Genomic DNA, 22,045 nt, shown 5'->3' with positions numbered 1-22,045 from the left:
ATATCAGCGAATGGAGCGTCAACATCTTTAAGGTCGGAGTGTCACAGTTTCAGCAGTCTCTGAGGTTTTCAGCTGGGCTGCATATTTCTTCTCCAGTCCAGCTGAAAGACGCCTTTCTTTTGCTTTGGCAGCCTACTGGATTGCATCCTGGCAAACTCTTAAAAGCAGCAATATGCTCAGTGGTCACACCAATGGCTCTGTTCCAAATTTTCCTTCTCCTCCATCGACTCTGCAGAGCAAGACTACTAAAAATGTCTATCCTGTACTACAGCGCAGATTCAATCGAGTGACTTTTTGACCATTTTTTTTTCTTCTGTAGCTGCAGAAGGGGCCCAGCCTTTGGCTACCATCAACCCTTCTACAGTGACAGTCAATCAAGGCCAGAGGGCTGAGTTTCGCTGTACTGTGACCGGCAACCCGAGTCCTGCCATCGAATGGATCAGTAAGAGTGCTTATACAGGCAAATTTTTGTCTTCTGACTGGTGTTGTAACAGAACGGCATTGTGATTTTTACAGGTGGTCCTGGGAAAAGAATGAGTCCCCGAGCAGTGATAAGAGGCAACGTGTTGACCTTTCCAGCGGTCGACCAGGCAGATGAGGGGGAGTACTTCTGCAAAGCTCTGAACATCCACGGCGAGAACACAGCACGAGTTTCCCTCTTTGTTCGAAGTACTTCATTTTGTATTGCGATTTTTCACAAAGATTTAGAGATTGCTGAAGCTAGAGTTAGGAATGTTAGAGGTGAAGCTTCAGCCCAAATGTGGCCATTTTGGTGCTTTCACTTCACTACGCTAACTGGAACTCACAACACCCCCGCTTCATATACAGTGGACCGCCGAGTCATGGTGTCTCTTTATTGCACGCTGCGAAATAGACTATCTCATTTTTAATTTTTATTTTATGGCATTTTTTTCCCGCTAAGATGGTCTGCTATTGGTCAGCATTACTAAGATGTACAAAGATTGGCCGGCCCAAATCCCTCCCACAATGCTTAAGTGAGATTCTGCCTCTTTGTTTGTCGCTCGCTCAGTTCAAAATCTTGCATGCTTAATTCAAACTTTAATTCTATAGCTATAACAATAATTTCTATTCACTAAACATTGATTTCGCCTCACCATCCCAACTCTGGATCAGATTGTAGAAACTCGGGGGTCCACTGTAACAGATTGGGCATCTGTCACTGTATTTGGCAGTCAGTGTTAATGGTTGATGGTTTTTTTTTATGAATAGAAAAAACTACCAAAGATATATTTGATATAGGAATGATTGTCTGTTGTTATCTTTAAGAATCGAACCCCAATGGTCCAGGCACACAACCCCAAGTCCAAGTCAGTCCCCAAAACATTGATGGTCATGAGGGCGACACCTTGAGGTTGTACTGTCGTGCAACAGGATCTCCAGCCCCAAAGCTCACCTGGCTTAAAAATGGAGGACAAATCCCACCACAGGTATACACCACCAGGATACTATTGACACTAACATGATTGAGAGTGAGTTCACAATTGTATCCCTATCTTGCACAGGTGATCCCAGAAACCAATCATACTGTGACTGTTTCTGCATTTTGACCTCTTACCTCTTGTTTTTTGTCTTTCCTTGTGTTTTTCTCCTTCCACATCCCCTGCCCTTTTGTTTTTGGTACCTCGTTCTGACGTTTATTCAGGCCATTCCGTCACATGGTTTCCATCAGTTTAAAAGCAACAGTGTCGATGTGTTACACAGACGTATTGAGGAGCTTCAGGTCTGTCCATTTGTCCACTGTCTGTCTTCACTAGTTCACAGCCATTGTCCTCTACTGACACTGTCTTCATGCATAGTTTAGTTAACTAAGTGCATGATCCAATACGTCCTTGATTCCCGCTTTTTAGGAACCATTAATTTCTCAAAGCGATTGGCAGTCCTTTTAGAGTTGGTGCCAAACACATTAAAACCAACTTGCTGGATCCAATTGGCTTCTTGATGTACCTGCATGCAATTCTCCCTGTTATTCCATCTCTTCCTGAAAAAGTATTGTACTTTTCCCATGGTATTATTTCTCATCTCGTCTATTAACTGGAGGAAGTGTAGTAGAGAGTGTCCTGAGTTGACGCTGGAAGCATCTTCCACATTCTTTTTGGAAAATATTGCCCCATTTGCCCTGTTTGTACCACTCCTTTGCTTCAGCCATTCCCAGCCAAAGCCAGACCCTGCCGTGCAACCGACCAGAAATTCTGTATATTCTGGCAAATGACTCGCTTTGTAAACCCATCAACATGTTGAGACACACGCTGAGCCGTGGCCCGCCTCAGCTGCTGCTCACTTTAGCCGGGCTTACATTTGAACAGGCTCCAGCTAAGCAACTTTGTCCATGCCCCAATAGCCCCCAGATGCGGAAATTCCTTCTTTGACCCGACACCTCCTTCATTCCTTTATCTTTCGAAAATTTTAATCCAATATCGTTTTCAGTTTTGAAGGTACAGTCTAGTTATGGTTTGTATGCGTTTAAAATGTCAAATAAGTTTTCAGGGTTGATTCTTCAACAGTATTTGTAAGGCTTAAATACAAAATTATCATGGGTCTATAGTCTATACCAAGTGTTTTTTTTCTTATAAATGGTTTAAAATAACTGGATTAAAAGCCCTGAATTTTCAGTTTTTATAGATCTAAAACAGGTTTATTTTAGCTTTTTTATATTTTTAGATTTTACAAAATGATTTTTGAACTAAAAACACAGAAAAAAAATCGGTTAAAAAATTAAAATTATTGATATCAAAGGGGGAAAATCAGGAAATTTAATATACATCTATACTCTACAATTTCATTTGATCCTAAAACAAAAAGTCGGCATTCATGATTTACTTTCCGGGGCCACACAAAATGATGCTGCGGACCAGATTTGGCCCCTGGGCCGCCACGTTGACACATGTGGTCTATACGTATTCATCTTTTAATCCAATCATCCTTGTGGCAAAATTATGCTGTTGAAATCAAGCACAAACCTCTGTAGCAATAAAACTTCCTCTAGTGTAGTGCTTTTTGTGTTACATTAGTAATGTCATGTTTTCATTCAATGTGTTCTTAAATTCTTAATCCAGGTAAGTAGTACCATGATGAACATAGTGGTTTTCTTAAATGTCAAATGATTGAAAATAAAAGTATGAGAATTATAATCATCTGCCTTCTGGTTTTTTTCTTTGTAGGCCAGCACTGACCGAACCGATATCGGAACACTGCTGATTCCAAATGTAAAGGTATCGGATTCAGGGACATACATGTGTGTTGGCAGCAACAGTGTAGGCTCAAATAGTGCACCCATTAAAGTTTCAGTGCACAAAGGTGGGATATTTTGTCCATTCTGTATTGAAGTTGATAGGCTGTCAAGTTTACTTTTGACCGTATTTTTTTGTTATCCAGGGGAACAAACTTCATTTGTCAGAATCCAGCCATCAGAAGCAGACGTCCAAGAGGGTCACAGCCTCTACCTCAATTGTATTGTGTCTGGAAATCCTCCTCCCCGAGTCACTTGGTCTAGAGCCAGTGGAAGCCTATCGTCCAATCACCAGGTAGATTAAAACATGACTCTATGTCCATATATTTTTCAGAATTTCATCCTCTCGTTATTATATATTTTTTTACCCTCACGGGGCACTCATTTAACTCATTGACTGGCATTAACGGCACCAGATGTTCCATCCAGTCAAAATGGATTGGACATCTAGCGCCCCCAATGTCACTTAAATCTGAGCATTCACAGCCTTCCAGGTTGAATGGAATGACTGAATTGGAGGTTTTTTCTGGAATCAATGGCATGCAATGAGCTGGATGGAAAGAAAAAAAAGATTTTAGAGTTAATTGGGGCTGTGACTGATGTATAATTCTGTTTTTATTCATTTTACTTTTATGAGTTTAGTATTTATTAATATTGTATTGAATTTATTCATTATTTGTACCATTTATCTTCACGTGGGTTGTTTGGGTGCCGGATCCTATTCCAGCCATTTTTTAGCAATAGGCAGGGGAAAACCTTACCTGTTCGGCAGCCAATCGCAGAGCACAATGTGACAAATTGTAACCATGCATGCACAATATTTTTGACTGATCTACCTGCCTTATGTTTTTGGGATGTGGAGTATCCAGGGAAAATCAACGCAAGCACATAGAAAACATGCAAACTCCATACAGAAAGGTTGGAATCCAATGGGGATATAATGTTTCATCATTGAGACAGTTATGCTAACCACTCATCAACCATACTGCCATTTTTCTAAGTTATACATTTATTTATTTAAAAAAAATGAAAATTACAATCCTGATCAAGAATGCGTATATACCAATTTTTATATGACCGTACTTAGTCACTTGTCATTTAAGGGGATAAATGTGAAAAAAGTTTAAAATATTTTTTTTTAAAAAGAACCCAAATGTGTTTTAAAATGACCAAAAATAGTGAGTTGCTCTTTAAAGGGTAAAAGGGCCTAAGGGTCAACTTTTGAACAGTTTTGTACTGTAGTGACCACTGTCCGTGAAAGGTCCATTTGGGTTTCTTTTTTCTGTTGTTATACTATGTGGGTAAATGTACAATTTACAAATGCCATGACAGTAATTGCTGTGTTTAATTGTTGTACATAGGTTGTTGGCAGTCAGCTTCGTATCATGTCAGCGACTCCAGAGGACTCAGGAGAGTACATCTGTCAAGTGCAGAGCACTCAGGGATATCAAGTCCACCGCTCCACCGTCTCAGTGTCTGTCACGTCGTCTTCATCACGTAAGCTCCGCTGCGGTCATCCATATTTGTACTTTCATAGAGTGATGAGTTAAGAAAAGGACGTTATCTTTTAGAAGTTGGCAGACAGACTCCGTTTTTATTTCAGCTTATAATTGACTTTCATTCAGTCTGCATTAACTCTATGAATGAAAAGAAAATCTTTAATTAAAAAATGATATAAATAGGTCTTCAAAGTCCAATCATTGCCATCGAGCCTCACAGTGCTGCAGTGCGTGCTGGCGAGACGGCCAGCTTCAGGTGCAAGGTGTACAGTGGAGCTCAACCTGTAAGATTGGAGTGGAAATTATCAGGCAACCAACCTCTACCAGGTGCGAAATAAACCCTCACTTCTCTGTTGAAATACACAACCACACACAAGCACAATAGTAGTCTGCCCCTCACTAAATTCATATAGAACAATTTGTCATTATTCTTAAACATCTGAATCTACCTTGTCTCTCATTATTGGTCTTAATGCACACTTTTTTCATTAAGAAAAGAGTGCGCCAATGTCATTTTTTCCCGACGTTCTTTATTGTGACATCATTCAATTGAGTATCACTCAAATTTGCAAAAGACAGAATCGATGTCATTTGTAAAATATCTTCCTTGCAGACAATGTCAAGGTTGGCCCAGATGGTTCTGTGATTACCATTGTGAACGCTCAACCCACGAATCATGGTGCCTACCGCTGTGTGGCCAGCAACCCATTTGGCATTACCCACACTATTGTTTCACTGATTGTGAAAGGTAAGATGATTACATACTGAACATGATGTTTTCTCCATATTTTGTTTTTGCAAAGAGCAACCTCATTACATCTTATTTGTCAGAAAATTGAAGAATTCCAATGCCCATTTCCATGTAACATAATAAAGAAAAAAATACATTTAAAAGCATTTAGCTCCATAGTTATCCATAAAGAATTTCTTTCAAGTGTACTATAGCTGATTAGGCTTGTTAATAATTTTGTGCTAATGGCATGCACTTTCCTCCAGTTTAAATTCATTATATAACAAGCTACCTTGTGGTGTAGCGATTCACTCGCCTGATTTCAGGCATGGACTTGATTTCCACTGGTGGCGTTATCATTGGGAGTGTGGAGGGTCGTTTGTCTCTTTGTGTGCTCTGTGATGATTTTGAGGATGGGTGGTATGGAAGATGAATGCTAATCATTGTGTCATATTTTCATTTCAGCATTTTTTAGTTTTGTGGTAAATTAGACCAATTTGTATGTTTATTCAATCAGGGGGTCCTGTGGCCACTGTCACTCCTGTTGGACCAGTGCAAATCCGGGTTGGTGAACCTATTAACTTAGAGTGCCAGGCTTCAGGAGAGCCCCACCCTTCTGTCTCGTGGCACAGATTGGATAGCAACAGCAGGATCCAGCTGAGCAGCCCAGTTCCCATGGAGTCCAATGCTGTCATGCAGGTACTGTCGAAGGGCTACAAATACTTACCTTACATTGGAGAAACATCCTTGAACACCACATGATCCAGGAAGATTATAGCACGTGCTTTTCCTACTGTTCAGATACTTGCAGCTCGACCAGAAGATAGCGGCACATATGTGTGCGTAGCACGCAACAATGAAGGTCAGACCGAGACCAAGGTGGAAGTCATTGTGCGGGGAGACACTCAACTGCCCTCGGTGCCTCGAGTGATAGTTCCTGAGCCACTGATGATTGTGGTGGAAGGACAGACAGCAATCTTACGTTGCTCTAGCCACGGTATTCAGATGGTCTAGTTCAAAGTGTCCCCACTAAAGCATTCACTAAGAATAAAATTAAATCAGTAATAAAAATAAAGGTACTACTTTTGACTACAGGCGCATATAACTTTTTGCATCCACTTTTCTGCTCAAGGTTTCCCCACCCCAACTATTACATGGTCCAAACTGCGGTCACCTCTGCCTTGGAGACATAAAGTGGTGGAAAACAACCTGGTACTTGCTAATGTGGGACGCCAAGACTCTGGAGAATACGTGTGCATTGCCACCAACAACATGGGCACAACTGAAGTTACGATTTCACTGGATGTGGAAAGTAAGTAGTGATGTTTTAAATTCAAATGACTTGTTAAAATAATAAAATATGTGCGGTTGAAGTGTTCTGTTCTCTGGAACATGGTTGAAAAACAAACTGTTAAAAATTGGAAGACTTGACTTCCAATAAATTCTGCATACATAATAAATGTATTTAGCTTTTTGAGACCTAATTGTTCCAAATGCATAGCTATGTTTGTAAATTGGAACAAGAATGCATGCAAATATTAGTTATTTTATGTATTGTTGTCATCTTAATATTGGTGGTTGTAAAGTCTTGTTACGAATGTCTTGTTTGGGTGCAGATGTATTATGTCTGGGCCCAAAAAAGATTATATACTGCTTTCCCCTACATTCAGTGAGTGTACTGCTGTTTGAAGAGTCTGTTGATTGTGATAAACCTGGTTAAACTTTTCCCCAGCCCCTCCATATGCCACTTGTGTACCCGATGATGTGGCAGTGCGTGTTGGGGAGGTGATTAGGTTGCAGTGCCTGGCTCATGGCACTCCTCCAGTGACCTACATTTGGTCCAAACTGGATAGTGCACTGCCCTCTCGGGCCCAGGTCATCGATGGTGATCTACAGATCAATTTGGCTACTGAGGAGGATGCAGGGAGCTACAAGTGTTCAGCTACCAACAAGGTTGGCCAAAGTGAAGTAATGGCTAAAGTTACAGTCAGATGTAAGTCATTTGTCTAAACACATTGGATTGGTGAACCTCATGACCACAACTAATAACATAATCCATACTAATTCTTGATTTTCCTTTTGTAGCACCATTGGCAGTCCGTGTGTCCCCACAAGTTGAGGTGAAGGCTCAGGGTAGTGCGGTGGAGTTCACGTGCTCGGCAGCTGGTGGAGTAGAAACTAAAATTGAGTGGCTGAAGGAAGGAAGTATCCTTCCCCCAAACCACCATGTGAAGGACGGTGTGCTCAGGTGATATATAAAAGTGCCAAATAATTTGTATAAAGAAATCCTAATTTGGCCATTTAATCTACTCTAGAGAAATATATACTTGGCAATTTATTCAATCCCATCTTCAAGCCCATTTGTTTCCAAATGTTTTTAAACATTTTCAAAACTGTTGTTAAACCAAAATTTGAGCTCATTCCTTCCATTAATGTGCCACCCTAATCAATTTTATGCTCACAGTCTCTGTTAATAATAAATCACAGTCTTTAAACACAATTTTCTCAGATTTACTTTTGTATATATTGCTCTCTAATGCTCAAAAGTAGCCATTCCTTTTCTTTATGCTCTTCAGGATTGAAAACCTTGAGCAGAGCAATGAAGGTGTTTACATCTGCAGAGCAAGCAGCGTTTATGGTCAGGCTCAGGATGCAGCCCGTCTCACCATCCAAGGTCTCGTTCATTTATCATACCGCCAGCCTATGGACAGCACTCTTTGTACAAATAATAATATCCTTATCTAAAACAGATGTGTCCTTTTTTTCATTTGCACAGCACTCCCCAAGGTGATGATAAACGTGCGGACCTCAGTGCAGACTGTCATGATTGGGAACTCGGTGGAGTTTGAATGTCAAGCCGTCGGTGACCCCGAGCCCACTGTTAGGTGGAGCAAAGTGGGTGGGCCTCTTCCAACTCACATTGTGGTGATGGGTGGCATGCTGAAGATTGAACTGGTGACGGAGGCAGACGCGGGACAGTATCGTTGCACAGCCACCAATGACGTAGGGTCGGTGCAGTCCCAGGTGGTCCTTAATGTCCAGTGTGAGTACCTCATTGTATTTTGTACATCATCCTGCCGTATTTCTCGGACTATGAGTCGCACCTGAGTATATAAGTCGCCCCAGCCAAATTATGCACATTGGAGATGGAAGAAAGTATATGTAGCACTTTAAGTGGCATTTTAGGGAGGGCATTTTTTTATTTAATCAGAAACTAAGAACAAATATATTTTAAAGTGAAAAAGGTTTCCATAGGTATGAGTGTGAGCACGATTGGGTGACTGTGTCCTTGTGCCGTTCGATTGGCTGGCCACCAATTTGGGGTGTCTTCTGCCTTCTCCCCATGGTTAGTTGGGAAAGCTTCTGCACATCAAGGGGTTCAGAAAATGAATGAATAATTCAAGATAAATTAATTCATTGAGTTTTTGGTGAAATTGAATTTTGCCACAAGGGAAATCTAATGACCAGTTATTCAATATATAACTTTATTAGATAAATTGGTGTCTTTAGTTTTTGGAACGAAAATGTTTAGCACTTTTGTTTAACATTTATCATTTTGTCATACTTGTTTTGAGGTGTCTATCTTTTGTTTTTACAGACTAAGTGTGTGTGTGTCAGCGGGGGGAAAAAATCATGATTTTCACATTTTTTGATTAAACATTTGAAGATTTTTCTATGAGATATGGCCTAGCTCTAGGATATTCAGATAAACATGAATTGTAATCTAGAATTTTAAAAAGCATAAAAGAAAAGTGAGTTAAAAATCAAGCACCCTTCATAACCTTTGTGGGGAAAAGCGGTTCTGAAAACGAACGATTGAATAAGTCACATTTGAATATTAGTCGCAGGCCCAGACAAACTGTAAAAAAAAATTGCCACTTAAAGTTCGAAAAATATGGTACTTGGTTTTTAGGCACTACTTATAAGGTATTCTGTCTAAAAAAACAAAGAAAAGTGATTGCAACATGTTCGAACTCCATAGGAGCTCAGTTTCAAATCGTGTTAAGTTTGCTTACTGCTTTGTAGTTTTTTTGTGAGTTTTATTTATTTATTTTAAACTTTTGCGGTTCGTGCAATTTCTTTAGTACGTACCTACATAATAATTGGTTAGAGCCAAACAGGGCTTCAAGGTGAATTTAAATGACACACCATGGGGAAGATTAAGGGGTGAGACTAGATGACTTCATAAATTGCTGGACTTCTTTCTACACACAATTTTGTTTGTTCATATTGCTGGCAGTCAGTTAATGTGAAATGGATTCACTTTTGTGTTGTATACATGTTTACCTTTTGTTCAAACAAAATGAGTCACGTAGTAAAAATACGATTCATATTCTTGGTTGTGATTGTCCCATAATTTAATTTTGTTTCTTTCTTTCTTTATTTCATAGCACTTCCTCAAATTTCTGCACTTCCTGAAACAAAGGAGGTTACTGTTGGGTCTGACGCTCTCTTGCCTTGCATGGCATCAGGATATCCTACACCAGAAATCAAATGGGGCAAGGTAACCAAGATGAGATTGCCTTGATTGTATGTTTATGCATTTCAATCTTAATCCGCGCTCATTAAAAGGAAAAATGTGATCCTCATGAACTGCTTTATTTAGAGAAAATGTTGCGAGTGGGTGGCCATCCTTATACTCTGTATGTCAACCCTTTCCACTTTTAGCTTGGAAGTGAACTACCTCCCAAGTGCTTCCAAAATGCCAATGTGCTGACGGTGCCTCGCATCTCGCATAGCGATTCAGGCACGTACGTGTGCACCGCATCAAACAAGCAAGGCAAAGTAGAAGCATTCACCAGACTGGATGTCCACGGTTGGTCTGCAATGTTTTCATAACACAACGTGTGTTTTTCTAACTATGATTTGATGTCTTTGTTTTTTTTTTAGAAAGAGTGATGCCTTACTTTGCTCAAGAGCCACTGTCCTATCTAACCTTACCCACCATCAAAAACGCCTACAAGGCTTTTAGCATCAAAATCAATTTTCGGCCTGACAATGTTGATGGTGAGTTATGTTTTCTTCCCCAAAAATATATTCTGGCCTCTGCATTATTGTCATATTGTTTTTGTATTGTCTCATATATAATGTCATTCCATCTCCGTCTCTTTCCCCTATTTGCCCACCTCCCCTGCGGTGGGAAGGTCTCATATTGTATGCTGGTGAGTCTCAGTGCTTGAATCTGTCGGAATTGAAGCACAAAGCTGCATCCAGCTTTCACATCTTGCTCTTAAACTCAGAGCTGCTTTGGTTGTCGTGAGATTGATGCCTATATGCTGCATGGTGCTTTGTTTTCGTGATTTCTTTATGGCAATATTATCAAACTGGGGTGTCACAGTCTGGTGTTTAGGGAAAAAGCTGAAAACTGAATGTAGAAATAAAATTATAGGTGAATGTGAATCTATTTTTGTAATGTATCAGTAATATTCCAAACAGACACTTAAGGTTAGATTCTCGCATGAGTGCATGTGTTTCAGGCATGTCAAATCGCATGTCGGATTTATAACATGATGACTTATAACAATGCGGGCAGTTATGTCATAAGATAGTTTGATATTGGTTTGCCTGCCACTTGCTTGATCATGGCATGATGCTTTTTGTCATTCAGCCACAGAAAAGTTACAGTCACTCTCATTCATTAATTGATACACAAAACACTTCAACAAACAACTAAATGATTTAATTCAATTCATAGCAATTTAGATCACTTTATTCGGTCAATTGGTAAAACAAAGTAGAAGTTAGTTCGGACAAATTTAATCCTTAATCCCTAATAATCAATAAAATTCAACATTTCACTACTACAGTTTCTTATAATAGCACGTCGGCCTCACAGCCCTGGGTTCAAATCCAGGTCATGTCCACCTGTGTGGAATTTACAGGTTCTACTGTGTGGGTTTTCTCTGGGTACTGCAGTTTCCTCCCACATTCCAAAAACATGCATGGTAGGCTAATTGGACATTCTAAATTGCCCCTAGGTATGAGTGTGAGCGCGAATGGTTGTCTGTCTCCTTGTGCCCTGCAATCGGCTGGCCACTGATTCAGCGTGTCCCCTGCCTCTGGCGTGAACTCAGCTGGGATAGGCTCCAGCACCCCCCGCAACCCTAGTGAGGATAAGCGGTTCAGAAAATGAATGAATGAATACGTTATACTCCTCACTGTATGTTCATGCTGCTGCAATACAATATTTCTTAACCTTAGACTCGATCAAAATTAATTAGTTAATGAATAATATGATTTAAGTTTAATTATTTTCCTATGAATAAATTATAGAATACATTGTTCAAATAAATTGTTTATAATTTAACTTTAGATTAGTGTTACCAAGTCTGTAATAAACAATGTAGCTTTAAGTATATCACACCAGCTTGTGTTCTTTATTGTTTATAATTTGTTAATGAAATAAATATTTAGCCAGGTTGTGTTATTCACATTATCTGATTTTTTTTCACACACAGGTATGATCCTTTACAATGGTCAGAAGAGAACTACAGGAGCAGACTTTATTTCTTTAGGCCTTGTAGGTGGCCGTTTAGAGTTCAGGTCAGTTTTTAGAATCTCAATTATTATGTGGTATGATATTAATGTGATTATTAAAGATGAAATGAACATTAACAGCTCCAACATTTACTGTTTTCATAGGTTTGACGTGGGTTCGGGCATGGCCACCATTCGTGATCCCAACCCTGTCAAATTAGGGGAATTTCACACAGTGGAGTTGTATCGCAACCTCACCCTGGGTTACATCAAAGTGGATGAAGGGGAGCCTATCAATGGCAGCTCGCAGGTACTTCAAACGACATCAATGCTATTCCAGCATGTTTAGTTTATACTTAGTGCTTGTTTTTTATCTTCTCAGGGCAAGTTCAAAGGCTTGGATTTGAATGAAGAGCTACATGTTGGTGGTTACCACAACTTCACTGATGTGGCCAAAACAGCCGGGATCAAGACTGGCTTTGTCGGTAGGAATTCAAAGTAAACTCTGACAAACATGTGACAGAAACAACATGTTTTTCACCTTACATAATTCATACATGTGCAGGTTGTCTTCGCCAGCTGGTCATTCAAGGCGAGGAAGTCATCTTCAAGGATCTAGATCGTACCTCCACCGGTGTAACGAACTGTCCCACATGCAAAGATCATCCGTGCCAGGTCAGACTCTCATTTGAATTTGGAATTTTTTCACTACTCTTTAAACATATTTTACTTTTTTTTTTAAAACCAGAACGGAGGGATGTGCGAGGACTCAGATACCAGTTTGTATACGTGCAGCTGTCCCAGAGGATTCACTGGAAGCAACTGCCAGCACCACTCATCTCTTCACTGCCACTTAGGTACATGTTAACTACATACCAAACTCTACAATTGAGTATGCACATCCTTGACCTTTTGTGACTTGTCTTGCCGCAGAGGCCTGCGGACCAGACGCTACTTGTATTAATCGGCAAAATGGTCTTGGGTACGATTGTCGCTGCCACCTGGGCAAATTTGGAAACAAATGCATGGATGGTAAGGAAATAAAGGCATTTTCCTATTTATATAAATCCTACCAAAATATGCTTTAATGCTTTCTTTTTTTTATGGATTCATTTGTTTTGGGGGGCTGGTGGGTTGTTGGATTTTCTGAACAATGAGTTCCCTTGATAATGTAATCGACTTGATTTAGGGCAGGAATTTTGCTTATGTTTTAAAATAGACCTATATGCTGACCTTTTTATCGCTCTCTTCTTCCTAAGGGGAATTGATTACCACTCCGCTTTTCACTGGGGATGAGTCATACATCTCCTATCCTCCGTTGACCAACGTGCATGATGACCTACGAGTTGAAATGGAGTTCAAACCCATCGAAAGAGATGGTCTGATGTTTTTCTGCGGAGGAAAGAAAATGAAAGTGGAGGACTTTGTGGCTATTTCCTTGGCAGATGGGCATGTTGAGTTCAAATATGAACTGGGCACAGGTAAACTGGATTGTTGTGCAAGTTGTCAATGCACAATATGACTTTCTGGGTTTGGAACATGAACCTTTCCATAGTGTAAAAAAAAACATGCCCCAGCTCAATAGAATGTTTTTTTTGTGCAAATATAATGATGCAAATGTAGTTATTAATATTGTTTCTTTCGATTTTAGTCACAAAAAACTCATTCCATCTATTCTGTTTAAAGTATTCTGTCTAATCACCCTCTTGCTACTGCCACAATGTAATTTCCCGAATACGGGATGAATAAAGTTATCCAATCCAATCCAATCCAATGCACAACAGCAAGTATAAGTGACCTTTATGTGAAAGACTGTTTCGCAGAGCAAAATGTATTTTAACTCCTTGGGAAACTTGGACAAAGCCTGCTTCAACTCCCGAGTCCAAAAGATTGTAGATCCAGTGCATGATGTTTAGGCTGGGAAATCTAAAATAGTTGAATTTCATCACCTAAAATAGTACTGACATTAATAAAGATCTTACAATGGCTATTTTTCTCTACATGCAGAAAATATTGGCATTTACTGATGTTTTTCTCTTCTTGATTTTCAGGCCAGACGATCCTTCGTAGTCCAGAACCAGTTTCAATGGGCCAGTGGCACAAAGTTGTGGCTGAACGGAACATGCGGGATGGTCACCTCAGAGTTGACCATGGCTCAGTGGAAAAAAAGACTTCCCCTGGGAAAGCTCAGGGACTCAACATCCACACCGCAATGTTCCTCGGAGGTGTCCCCAACATGGAGATCCTGCCAAAGGCTGCGAATGTCAGCAAGACATTCGAGGGATGCGTTGGGGAGGTGAGATATCTTTATGCCAAATCAAAGAGAGTTGCCACTACATTGTGGAATTTTATGGATTTTATGGTTTGAAATGTTCTGGAATTCCCTACTTAGGTTTTGATCAACAACAAGAAGGTGGATCTCTCCTACAGTTTTACTGCGAGTAGAGCAATCCGCAAGTGTGTTGACAGTGGCCCTTGTGACCGACGGCCCTGCTTGAATGGAGGTCACTGCATGCCCAATGCTGAGTATGAGTACCAGTGCCTTTGTAAGGATGGATTTGAAGGTTTGTACAAATTTCAAAAATATATATTGTCCGTCTTTAAATATCTGTCTTCACTTGGCTTTGATGTGAAAGATGGTTGCTCAAAGTATATATGTATGCAAATCGCAAATAGACCTCTGATAATGAGAATTGGATTGTTAAAAACTATTGCTCTCAATTTATTGTGTCAATATCAGTGTCGAATCAATCATATTAAGATTGCTAAATATGAACCCGCATAGCACGGCTTCGCTATGGTCGGTTCTAGCATGTTTGGACCTCGACAAAATTCGCCTTTCTACTATCTTTAGCTTTTGAGGCCACAATGTGCGCAAAACCCACAGCCTATTCTAGCGTGGCCCAGTTGTGGTATTTGTCGTGATTTTAATAAGATGGAATGCGCAAATAAACTGTAAAATCTGTCTTTGAAGTCTTATGAAATAGAAGAATGGATGTTGTGGTGAAAGGCAGCCCAGCGGATGAATGGTTAGTGTGTCGGTCTCACAGGTTCTGGGTTTGACTCCAGGTCGGTCCTCCTGTTTGGAGTTTGCATGTTTTTCCTGGGCTTGCGTGGGTTTTCCCCGGGTACTCCTGTTTCTTCCCACATTCCAAAAACATGCATGGTGGGACACTAAATTGCCCCTAGGTATGAGTGTGAGTGTGAATGGTTGTCCATCTCCCCGTGCCCTGCAATCGGCTGGTCACCACTTCAGGGTGTTTCCCGCCTCCAGCCCAAAGTTGGCTGGGGTAGGCTCCAGCACCCCTGAGATTTAGAGGATTCACAATAAGGAAGATGAATGAATGAAAGAAGATTTTTTCTTCGACGATGCATGTGATAATGTTTTGTCTTTCCCTGTACCTTCTCGCATTTAAAATTATTTCCGGCTTCAGGTGAGCGCTGCGAGATCGTGAAAGATGTGTGCCAGACGGACAATCAGTGTCAAAATGGTGGCAGCTGTGTGAGCGGTCGCTGTGTATGCCACCCGGGAAACACGGGCCTCACCTGTGAAGAAAGTGAGTATTAAATAGATTGATAATTATGCCTGTTTACATGGTGGAGTCAAAAAAAGGGCATGTTAATGATCCAAATTTACCATTCAAACCCGCAATCGGCTCTCATAAGTATTATTGCACAGAATACTGAAACATAAACCCTATCAGTGATTCACTCTGTCCTATTCTTGGATTGATCTCATGGCTATATATCCTACACTCACAGGCCAGCTGTTCAGCCTCACTCAGGCCGCGTGGAATTCAGAATCTAGCGAGGCTAATGGTACAGTATATGAATATTGAGTCTGACTGACCTGACCGTGACTAACAGGGACGCATCTGAGGTCAAGGGGCCCCATAACCTTCTCACACATACCAAACATATGCCTGCATTCCATCTCGTACATAATTTGGAAAGCTGGGAAGGGGCACTAAAAGAAAAAGGACCTGTTTTTTGTTGTTGTTGTTGTTGTTTTTTTTTTTTTTAATCTTTCAAATTCTTTTTAATCATGTCATTTTATAAGATAACCACTCTGATCATTATTCCACCTATGGATGACTACTAAAGATGGAATATTGTTTGTCCCCCTGAATCACTAAATCTAAAAAACGAATGTCTGTCACGTATGCACTTCTATTAACAAACTATAGCTCAGATTGTGGTCCGTGCTGGGTGATTTATTTTCTGCATGGAGTCACAGTTTCTGGTGGTTGCAGATGTGATTTGGGAGCAGAGCGTTATTTTCTGATTTGTAAGTTGACTTTGATCATAAAGGTGGTTAATTCTGCCTGAGAGGTTTGGTACTTTTTAGAAATTTAAAAAAAATGTGACAAAGTCTTGAATCTTGAAATGAATGAATGTCATCATATTTTGTGCTTGTAAGGCTACAAATATTCTCGCTCACATCAAATATGCCATTTTACATGTATCTCTCAGACTCAAAATATTTTTTACCACTGGAGTGCGCCATAACAGAGAAGATGAGAAGCTTGGCTTTCATTTGAATGCTTTAGTATTGATTTGTGCATTTTGTTCCTTTCGCATATAGACTCTCCCGACTCTCCCTATCAGTATGCAGCTCATTTTCAAAATGATGGATACATTGCCTTGCCTAAATCCCTTTTGCAAAGAAGGTAATTTATTTGCTTTCACGCAAATGCTTTCACATTTCTTCAAAGTATGCTCGTGCTTATGATTACATGAAAATGATACATTATCTTATGCTTTAGGAGACATGACTCGCTGGAGACTATTGAATTGGAGATCAATACTCTCTCTTCTGAGGGTTTGATCTTATGGCAAGGAGTTGTAAGTCCTTATCTTAGTTTTCATTTACTCTTCATTCTAAACTCACCATTGTCTATTACTTTTGACTGACCTATTGAAGAACTGCCTCTAACGAGGCTGATGGTAATGTCAACGTTCATGCCAGTAATGTCACTTCCGTGTTAATGCACAGCTGTTTTGGTTCATCTGACTGTTTCCCAAGCATTTTCCTAGGCTTGGATCTTCTGTGGGCATGTTCCGTCTATTTAATGCATGCTGCTTCTCTGATTTACCATCCATTTCCTTCAGGAAACCAATGGCACACTCAATTTGCGAAAGCTGCATGCTAGTATAAAGGTATCCACTCCAACACGATACACTCTTATTTGGCATGAGCCGACACCACCTTTGGCATACTAATTTGTATTCATCTCCACTTTGTTTGTATTATCACTCTTCCATGTTAATGATTATAGTTGTAATACGTTTTTATTTATTTTTTAACATAATATTTATAAGAAAATATTCTAGGAACAGTTGCTCAAATGATTAAATGAGTTTTGTCAGTCTCATTTAAAACACTAAACATTCTAACTTCCAGGAACTAGGAGAAAACAGCAAAGGCAAGGACTTTATTAGTCTCGGAATTCACAATGGATACCTCATTTTCAGGTTTGGCTTGGAAGTTTTGTTAATATATATCATTCTCTTGCTTTGTCTGGCAGTCATGATGATTTTTTTCGATTTTTCAGTTACCAGTTGGGAAGTGGCGAGGCAAAGATCATGTCGAGAGTGAAAATCAACGAGGGAGAATGGCATAAAGTTAAAGCAGTCAGGTATATATTAATATATATATATATATATATATATATATATATATATATATATATATATATATATATATATATATATATATATATATATATATATATATATATATATATATATATATATATATATATATATATATATATATATATATATATATATATATATATATATATATATATATATATATATATATATATATATATATATATATATATATATATATATATATATATATATATATATATACATATATATAAACGTATCTATCTCATCTCATTTTCTGAACCACTTTATCCTCATTAGGTTCGCGGGGGGTGCTGGGGCTTATCCCAGCTGAATCTGTGCCACAGGCGGGGGAGATCCTGAATCGGCGGCCAGCCGATTGCAGGGCACAAGGAGACAGACAACCATTCACAATCATACCTAGGGGCAATTTAGAGCATCCAATCAGCCTAGCATCCATGTTTTTGGAATGTGGGAGGAAACCAGAGTACCTGGAGGAAACCCACACCGGACCGGGGAAAACATGCAAACTCCACTCAGGTGGCCCGACATGGATTTTAACCCAGGACCCCAGAGCTGTGAGGCCGATGCGCTAACCTCGCGCCACCCGGCCGCCTCAGTCTGGAATTTAAAACTGCATAAAAGAAAAGTGGGGTAAAAATCAAGCCCAATGAGCTAATAAATTTGCAATAGGAAATTAGTTAAGATATTACATCCACCCAACCCCCAAAGTCTTTTGATCATCTAAACCAGTGGTCTCAAACCGGTTCCACATAGGGCCGCAGTGGGTCCTGGTTTTTGTTCCAACCGATCCAGTGCCGACATTTTAACCAATCAGGTGTCTTTAAAATAAGTAGCACATGACTCTTATTAACTGATTGCACTTGCAAAAGGTATCCTTGTTGGGTTGGAATGAAATGTGGCCCTTTGAGGACCGGTTTGAGACCACTGATCTAAACATTATTGAGACACGCAGTAACTCCATGGTAAAAATGGGTACCAAAACCTTGTTTCTTTGCCTAAAATTTATAGACAATACAAGTTGTCTTTTTCCCTTGTTTTCAGGACTGGAAAAGATGGCTACATCCAAATTGATGGAGGAGCTGCCCAACATGGTCAGTCAAAAGGAAAAAGCATCATTGTCAACACAAAAGGCCATCTTTATCTTGGTGAGTGAACCCCGTGGAGTTACACAAGCTGACATTTATTGGCTATTAGTAAATTAATCTTTTGAATGTGCAACAGGTGGAGCTCCAGACATGGCAACCATGACTGGTGGGAAGTTTTCTTCTGGAATAAGGGGGTGTGTGAGGAACCTATCAATTAGGAACGCCCTGCCAGATGATCAGCGAGTCCAGATCGTCGATTTGCAAGCCCATGCAGCTAACAGCGTTAATGTGCAGCCATGCACATCGTAAAACATACACACTGAACACGTAAAAAAGACAAACTCCAAAATACACTACATTTATGCAGTATGCAGAGATAAACACAAGACTCTGGAGTGATTTTATACACACTCCATACAGAGAGACTGAGACAAATTTGGTGCCTAGCTGCTACCAAAAAATCCAATGTTAGTACAAGATCTCTGTATGTTAAAACCAAAACAAAACCGCAAAGGATTAACATTTCTTCTCTTCCTCCTTTTTTTTTTATTCTGGAAGGATTAAGGTGCAGTTTACACACTTTAAGCAGTAGTTTTAGCCATGAAAAATCAAACACTATGGCATCGGAGAGGTTTTTACAGCACTGAACTTTTATTTATATGCATATGAATATATATTTGAGCGGGGGCTCTTGTAAACTAACCCGAACTGCACTTCCTAGAAATTGTTCTGACATTTAACACTGCCTATCCAGAGGTTTTCACAATTCACTCATCTAGTGGACAAAATTCATGCTACCATTAATTGCTCAAGACTTTAATTGTATTTTCTGTGTCAGTCATCATCCCAAATTAATCCATGAAGCTCCCGTTTACCACTCACGTTCTTTCTGTTTAGCTTGACAGTAACTCCGACTTAATAACGTCGACAATTTTCTGTTGTCATATTTCTTTTTGCTATGGGGGCGTAGCACATAAAACCGCATGCAGCTTGAGTTCATACCTCGGGTCATTAACAACGAAAGAATGATCACAGGTTTTGACCCGACCTTTGGAAGAATTATTTTTTTCTGCCTTATTTTTAACATGAGAAATATTTGGTGCTAAACAAAATGTCAGACTAAGTTACAGCGCATAGTCATGTGGTTACAGTGTTTTTTTCTCTTATAATAGTTTTTTTAAAGGAGTCAAAATTATTTAGTAATACCCACCAAATAAATAAGTGTTGCAGGTCTTCAATTTACGTATACATTTTCCAGCGTTTCATTCATTGAAATTTGTTCATTCAACAAACCAAGTAATTTTGACTGAGATTAAATGGTATAATGAAGGGGGGGTGCATTATGTTGTCTGCAAAGGTTATTTTGTTTGAAAAGAGTTCTGAATGTTTTTGCTTACATTTAATCACGTGTGTGTTCTTTAATTCCACAATGAAATGATTGTATGTTTTTAACACCACAGCCTTGTTGGATGGAGTTTCCAATTTTATTTGTAGCTTTTGAAAGCCACTTGGGTACGTCTTATTGCGTCAACCGAGATTGCATTGTAGCCCAGAGGTGCCTTGAGATATTATAGTGATGCTTTATAGTGAAATGTGTGCTTTTCAGTTGAACCAATCAGCAACAATTGGTATCTTATTGCTGTTACAGGTATGGCTCCGTTCAGGAATAGCCCTCCTCCACATCCTTTATTGCCTCTAATGTTTGTGAGCTTAAAATGTTAACAATTCATCACGTTGCTAGTTAGTGCCGCTTCAATCTTATTTATACTTCACATAATTCTGCTTTATAGCATTTGTATTTCCCCCTCTGGGTATCATGTGTTCTTGCACCACCCTCAAGGTTAAGACCTCCCAGAATGTTTTTTCTCCTAACATCAGACTTCAAATTTTGATCCTCAAATTGAAAATATGGTTATTGGAATGTTGATATGTAATTTAGAGATCAAGCATAGGATTTGATCCAGTTAAGAACCCTCATAAATAAATTTATGAAACTTAATTTGCATATATACAATCATTGTTTTGACTTCTTATCAAAAGGTGCACGTTTCATCTAACTTTTTTTTATATATTTCATGTTTTAATTCTGAAAAGTGATGGAAGATGGAAAAGTTTGCCAAAAGTATATGTTGAACTGACACACCCCTATCATTTCTGTTTCTTAAATAAAAACAAAATTTGTCTGCTTTTTGTAACATTGTGGTTTTTATTTAAGTGTCTGAAAATCACTACTATTTTCCTTGACGGATTTTGTTGCCATCCAATCAGCGCTCCCAAAATATACCATAGGTCAGGTGAAATTGATACTGGGGAAAGTGTAAACTTTGTCCTGAAGCCTTTAAGGAAGTGTCAGTCAGTGTTGCGTTGCAGGTTACACCCAATTCAATTTACTCTTTTCATACACTTTATTGTCTTGCATTGTAATAGTCCTTGGTAGTCTTTGAACAGCGGCGGATTCTCCTCCCCAAAAAGTTGGTGATAGTGCCATATGATCCGTAAATGATACAATTCGAAATAAAAACTCCACTTACAAAATAAAAAGCACTTTCGTAACAATGTCATGACAAAGAGACAATTATATAAGAGAATGTGATTGACCACATCTCAGTGTCCACAGGTGCTAACCTGCAAAATAAACAGAACAGCAACAAACAAGAGTGAAGCTTTGTTTTCCAACCCATTGTGGCATCCCTAGAGTGATCATTTTGACATTTATTCTCCAATAAATGCAGTTATGCTTACTGTTTATGGCAGTTTGTCCTGATTGAGTGTCAGACATGTAGGTTGACATGCTCAAAACAATGGAGATGATAGTAGCTTTCAAAAGACATTAACTTTTAAAGGCAATGAAATCATGTGTGCTTTTATTTATGTGCGATAGCTAAAAAGTGTAACTATAATTTCATGATGCCTCTTTTATGTTTCTGTATACTGAATACACCTCAAGCTTTTCTGACGTGATGTATACAGACAGTGAGCTACTTTATAGTTAAAAAATTGGTCATTCAAATCAGTTACCAACATTTTTTATCTGTGTGCCACACCTGGCTACAAGTACTGACTATATTTTACAAGAAAACTATTTATTTAGATGTATAGACCAGTGTATCCCAACCTTTTTTGAGCCGAGGCACACTTTTTGCATTGAAAAAAATCTCAAGGGACACCACCATCCGAAAATCTTTGTCGCCTATATTTATAATAGTTATTCTCATCAAAGTTTTATCAGCAGAAATCGCATCCAAAATTAGTCCAAAATCTAATTTTTCACAATGACCTAATGTCACGGAAATTTGGCCTGTGGACCCTGAACAACTTCCGGTTTGAGTGATGCAAATAACCAAGT

General features: G+C 39.2%; 1 protein-coding gene across 8 annotated transcripts in view; it reads left to right on the top strand.

Moving 5' to 3' along the window:
• Positions 1-20,468, top strand: part of hspg2 (heparan sulfate proteoglycan 2) — an 83,671-nt gene extending 63,203 nt beyond the window's left edge. For 4 of the 8 annotated variants that reach the window (XM_077709106.1, XM_077745183.1, XM_077744943.1 and 1 more), the window contains 37 exons: positions 320-442; positions 517-669; positions 1,288-1,448; positions 1,664-1,741; positions 3,180-3,315; positions 3,394-3,542; positions 4,609-4,744; positions 4,930-5,073; positions 5,360-5,494; positions 5,994-6,175; positions 6,278-6,473; positions 6,609-6,788; positions 7,209-7,469; positions 7,562-7,724; positions 8,053-8,150; positions 8,253-8,519; positions 9,868-9,980; positions 10,145-10,292; positions 10,367-10,483; positions 10,621-10,638; positions 11,935-12,019; positions 12,119-12,263; positions 12,336-12,438; positions 12,519-12,628; positions 12,702-12,810; positions 12,887-12,985; positions 13,213-13,434; positions 14,005-14,249; positions 14,346-14,517; positions 15,388-15,510; positions 16,539-16,623; positions 16,720-16,798; positions 17,066-17,113; positions 17,358-17,428; positions 17,509-17,592; positions 18,656-18,759; positions 18,836-20,468. In XM_077709106.1, the coding sequence (XP_077565232.1) occupies positions 320-442; positions 517-669; positions 1,288-1,448; positions 1,664-1,741; positions 3,180-3,315; positions 3,394-3,542; positions 4,609-4,744; positions 4,930-5,073; positions 5,360-5,494; positions 5,994-6,175; positions 6,278-6,473; positions 6,609-6,788; positions 7,209-7,469; positions 7,562-7,724; positions 8,053-8,150; positions 8,253-8,519; positions 9,868-9,980; positions 10,145-10,292; positions 10,367-10,483; positions 10,621-10,638; positions 11,935-12,019; positions 12,119-12,263; positions 12,336-12,438; positions 12,519-12,628; positions 12,702-12,810; positions 12,887-12,985; positions 13,213-13,434; positions 14,005-14,249; positions 14,346-14,517; positions 15,388-15,510; positions 16,539-16,623; positions 16,720-16,798; positions 17,066-17,113; positions 17,358-17,428; positions 17,509-17,592; positions 18,656-18,759; positions 18,836-19,008 (5,015 nt within the window). In that variant the 3' untranslated portion in view covers positions 19,009-20,468. The remainder of the gene's footprint in view (positions 1-319; positions 443-516; positions 670-1,287; positions 1,449-1,663; positions 1,742-3,179; positions 3,316-3,393; positions 3,543-4,608; positions 4,745-4,929; positions 5,074-5,359; positions 5,495-5,993; positions 6,176-6,277; positions 6,474-6,608; positions 6,789-7,208; positions 7,470-7,561; positions 7,725-8,052; positions 8,151-8,252; positions 8,520-9,867; positions 9,981-10,144; positions 10,293-10,366; positions 10,484-10,620; positions 10,639-11,934; positions 12,020-12,118; positions 12,264-12,335; positions 12,439-12,518; positions 12,629-12,701; positions 12,811-12,886; positions 12,986-13,212; positions 13,435-14,004; positions 14,250-14,345; positions 14,518-15,387; positions 15,511-16,538; positions 16,624-16,719; positions 16,799-17,065; positions 17,114-17,357; positions 17,429-17,508; positions 17,593-18,655; positions 18,760-18,835) is intronic. The other 4 variants (XM_077709027.1, XM_077745023.1, XM_077745101.1 and 1 more) reach the window with 4 other exon arrangements.
• The last annotated feature ends 1,577 nt before the right edge of the window (positions 20,469-22,045 follow it).

Source organism: Stigmatopora nigra, chromosome 1 (genome assembly GCF_051989575.1).
Source record: "Stigmatopora nigra isolate UIUO_SnigA chromosome 1, RoL_Snig_1.1, whole genome shotgun sequence".
NCBI lineage: Eukaryota > Metazoa > Chordata > Actinopteri > Syngnathiformes > Syngnathidae > Stigmatopora > Stigmatopora nigra.
This window is presented reverse-complemented; position numbering and strand designations above follow the sequence as displayed.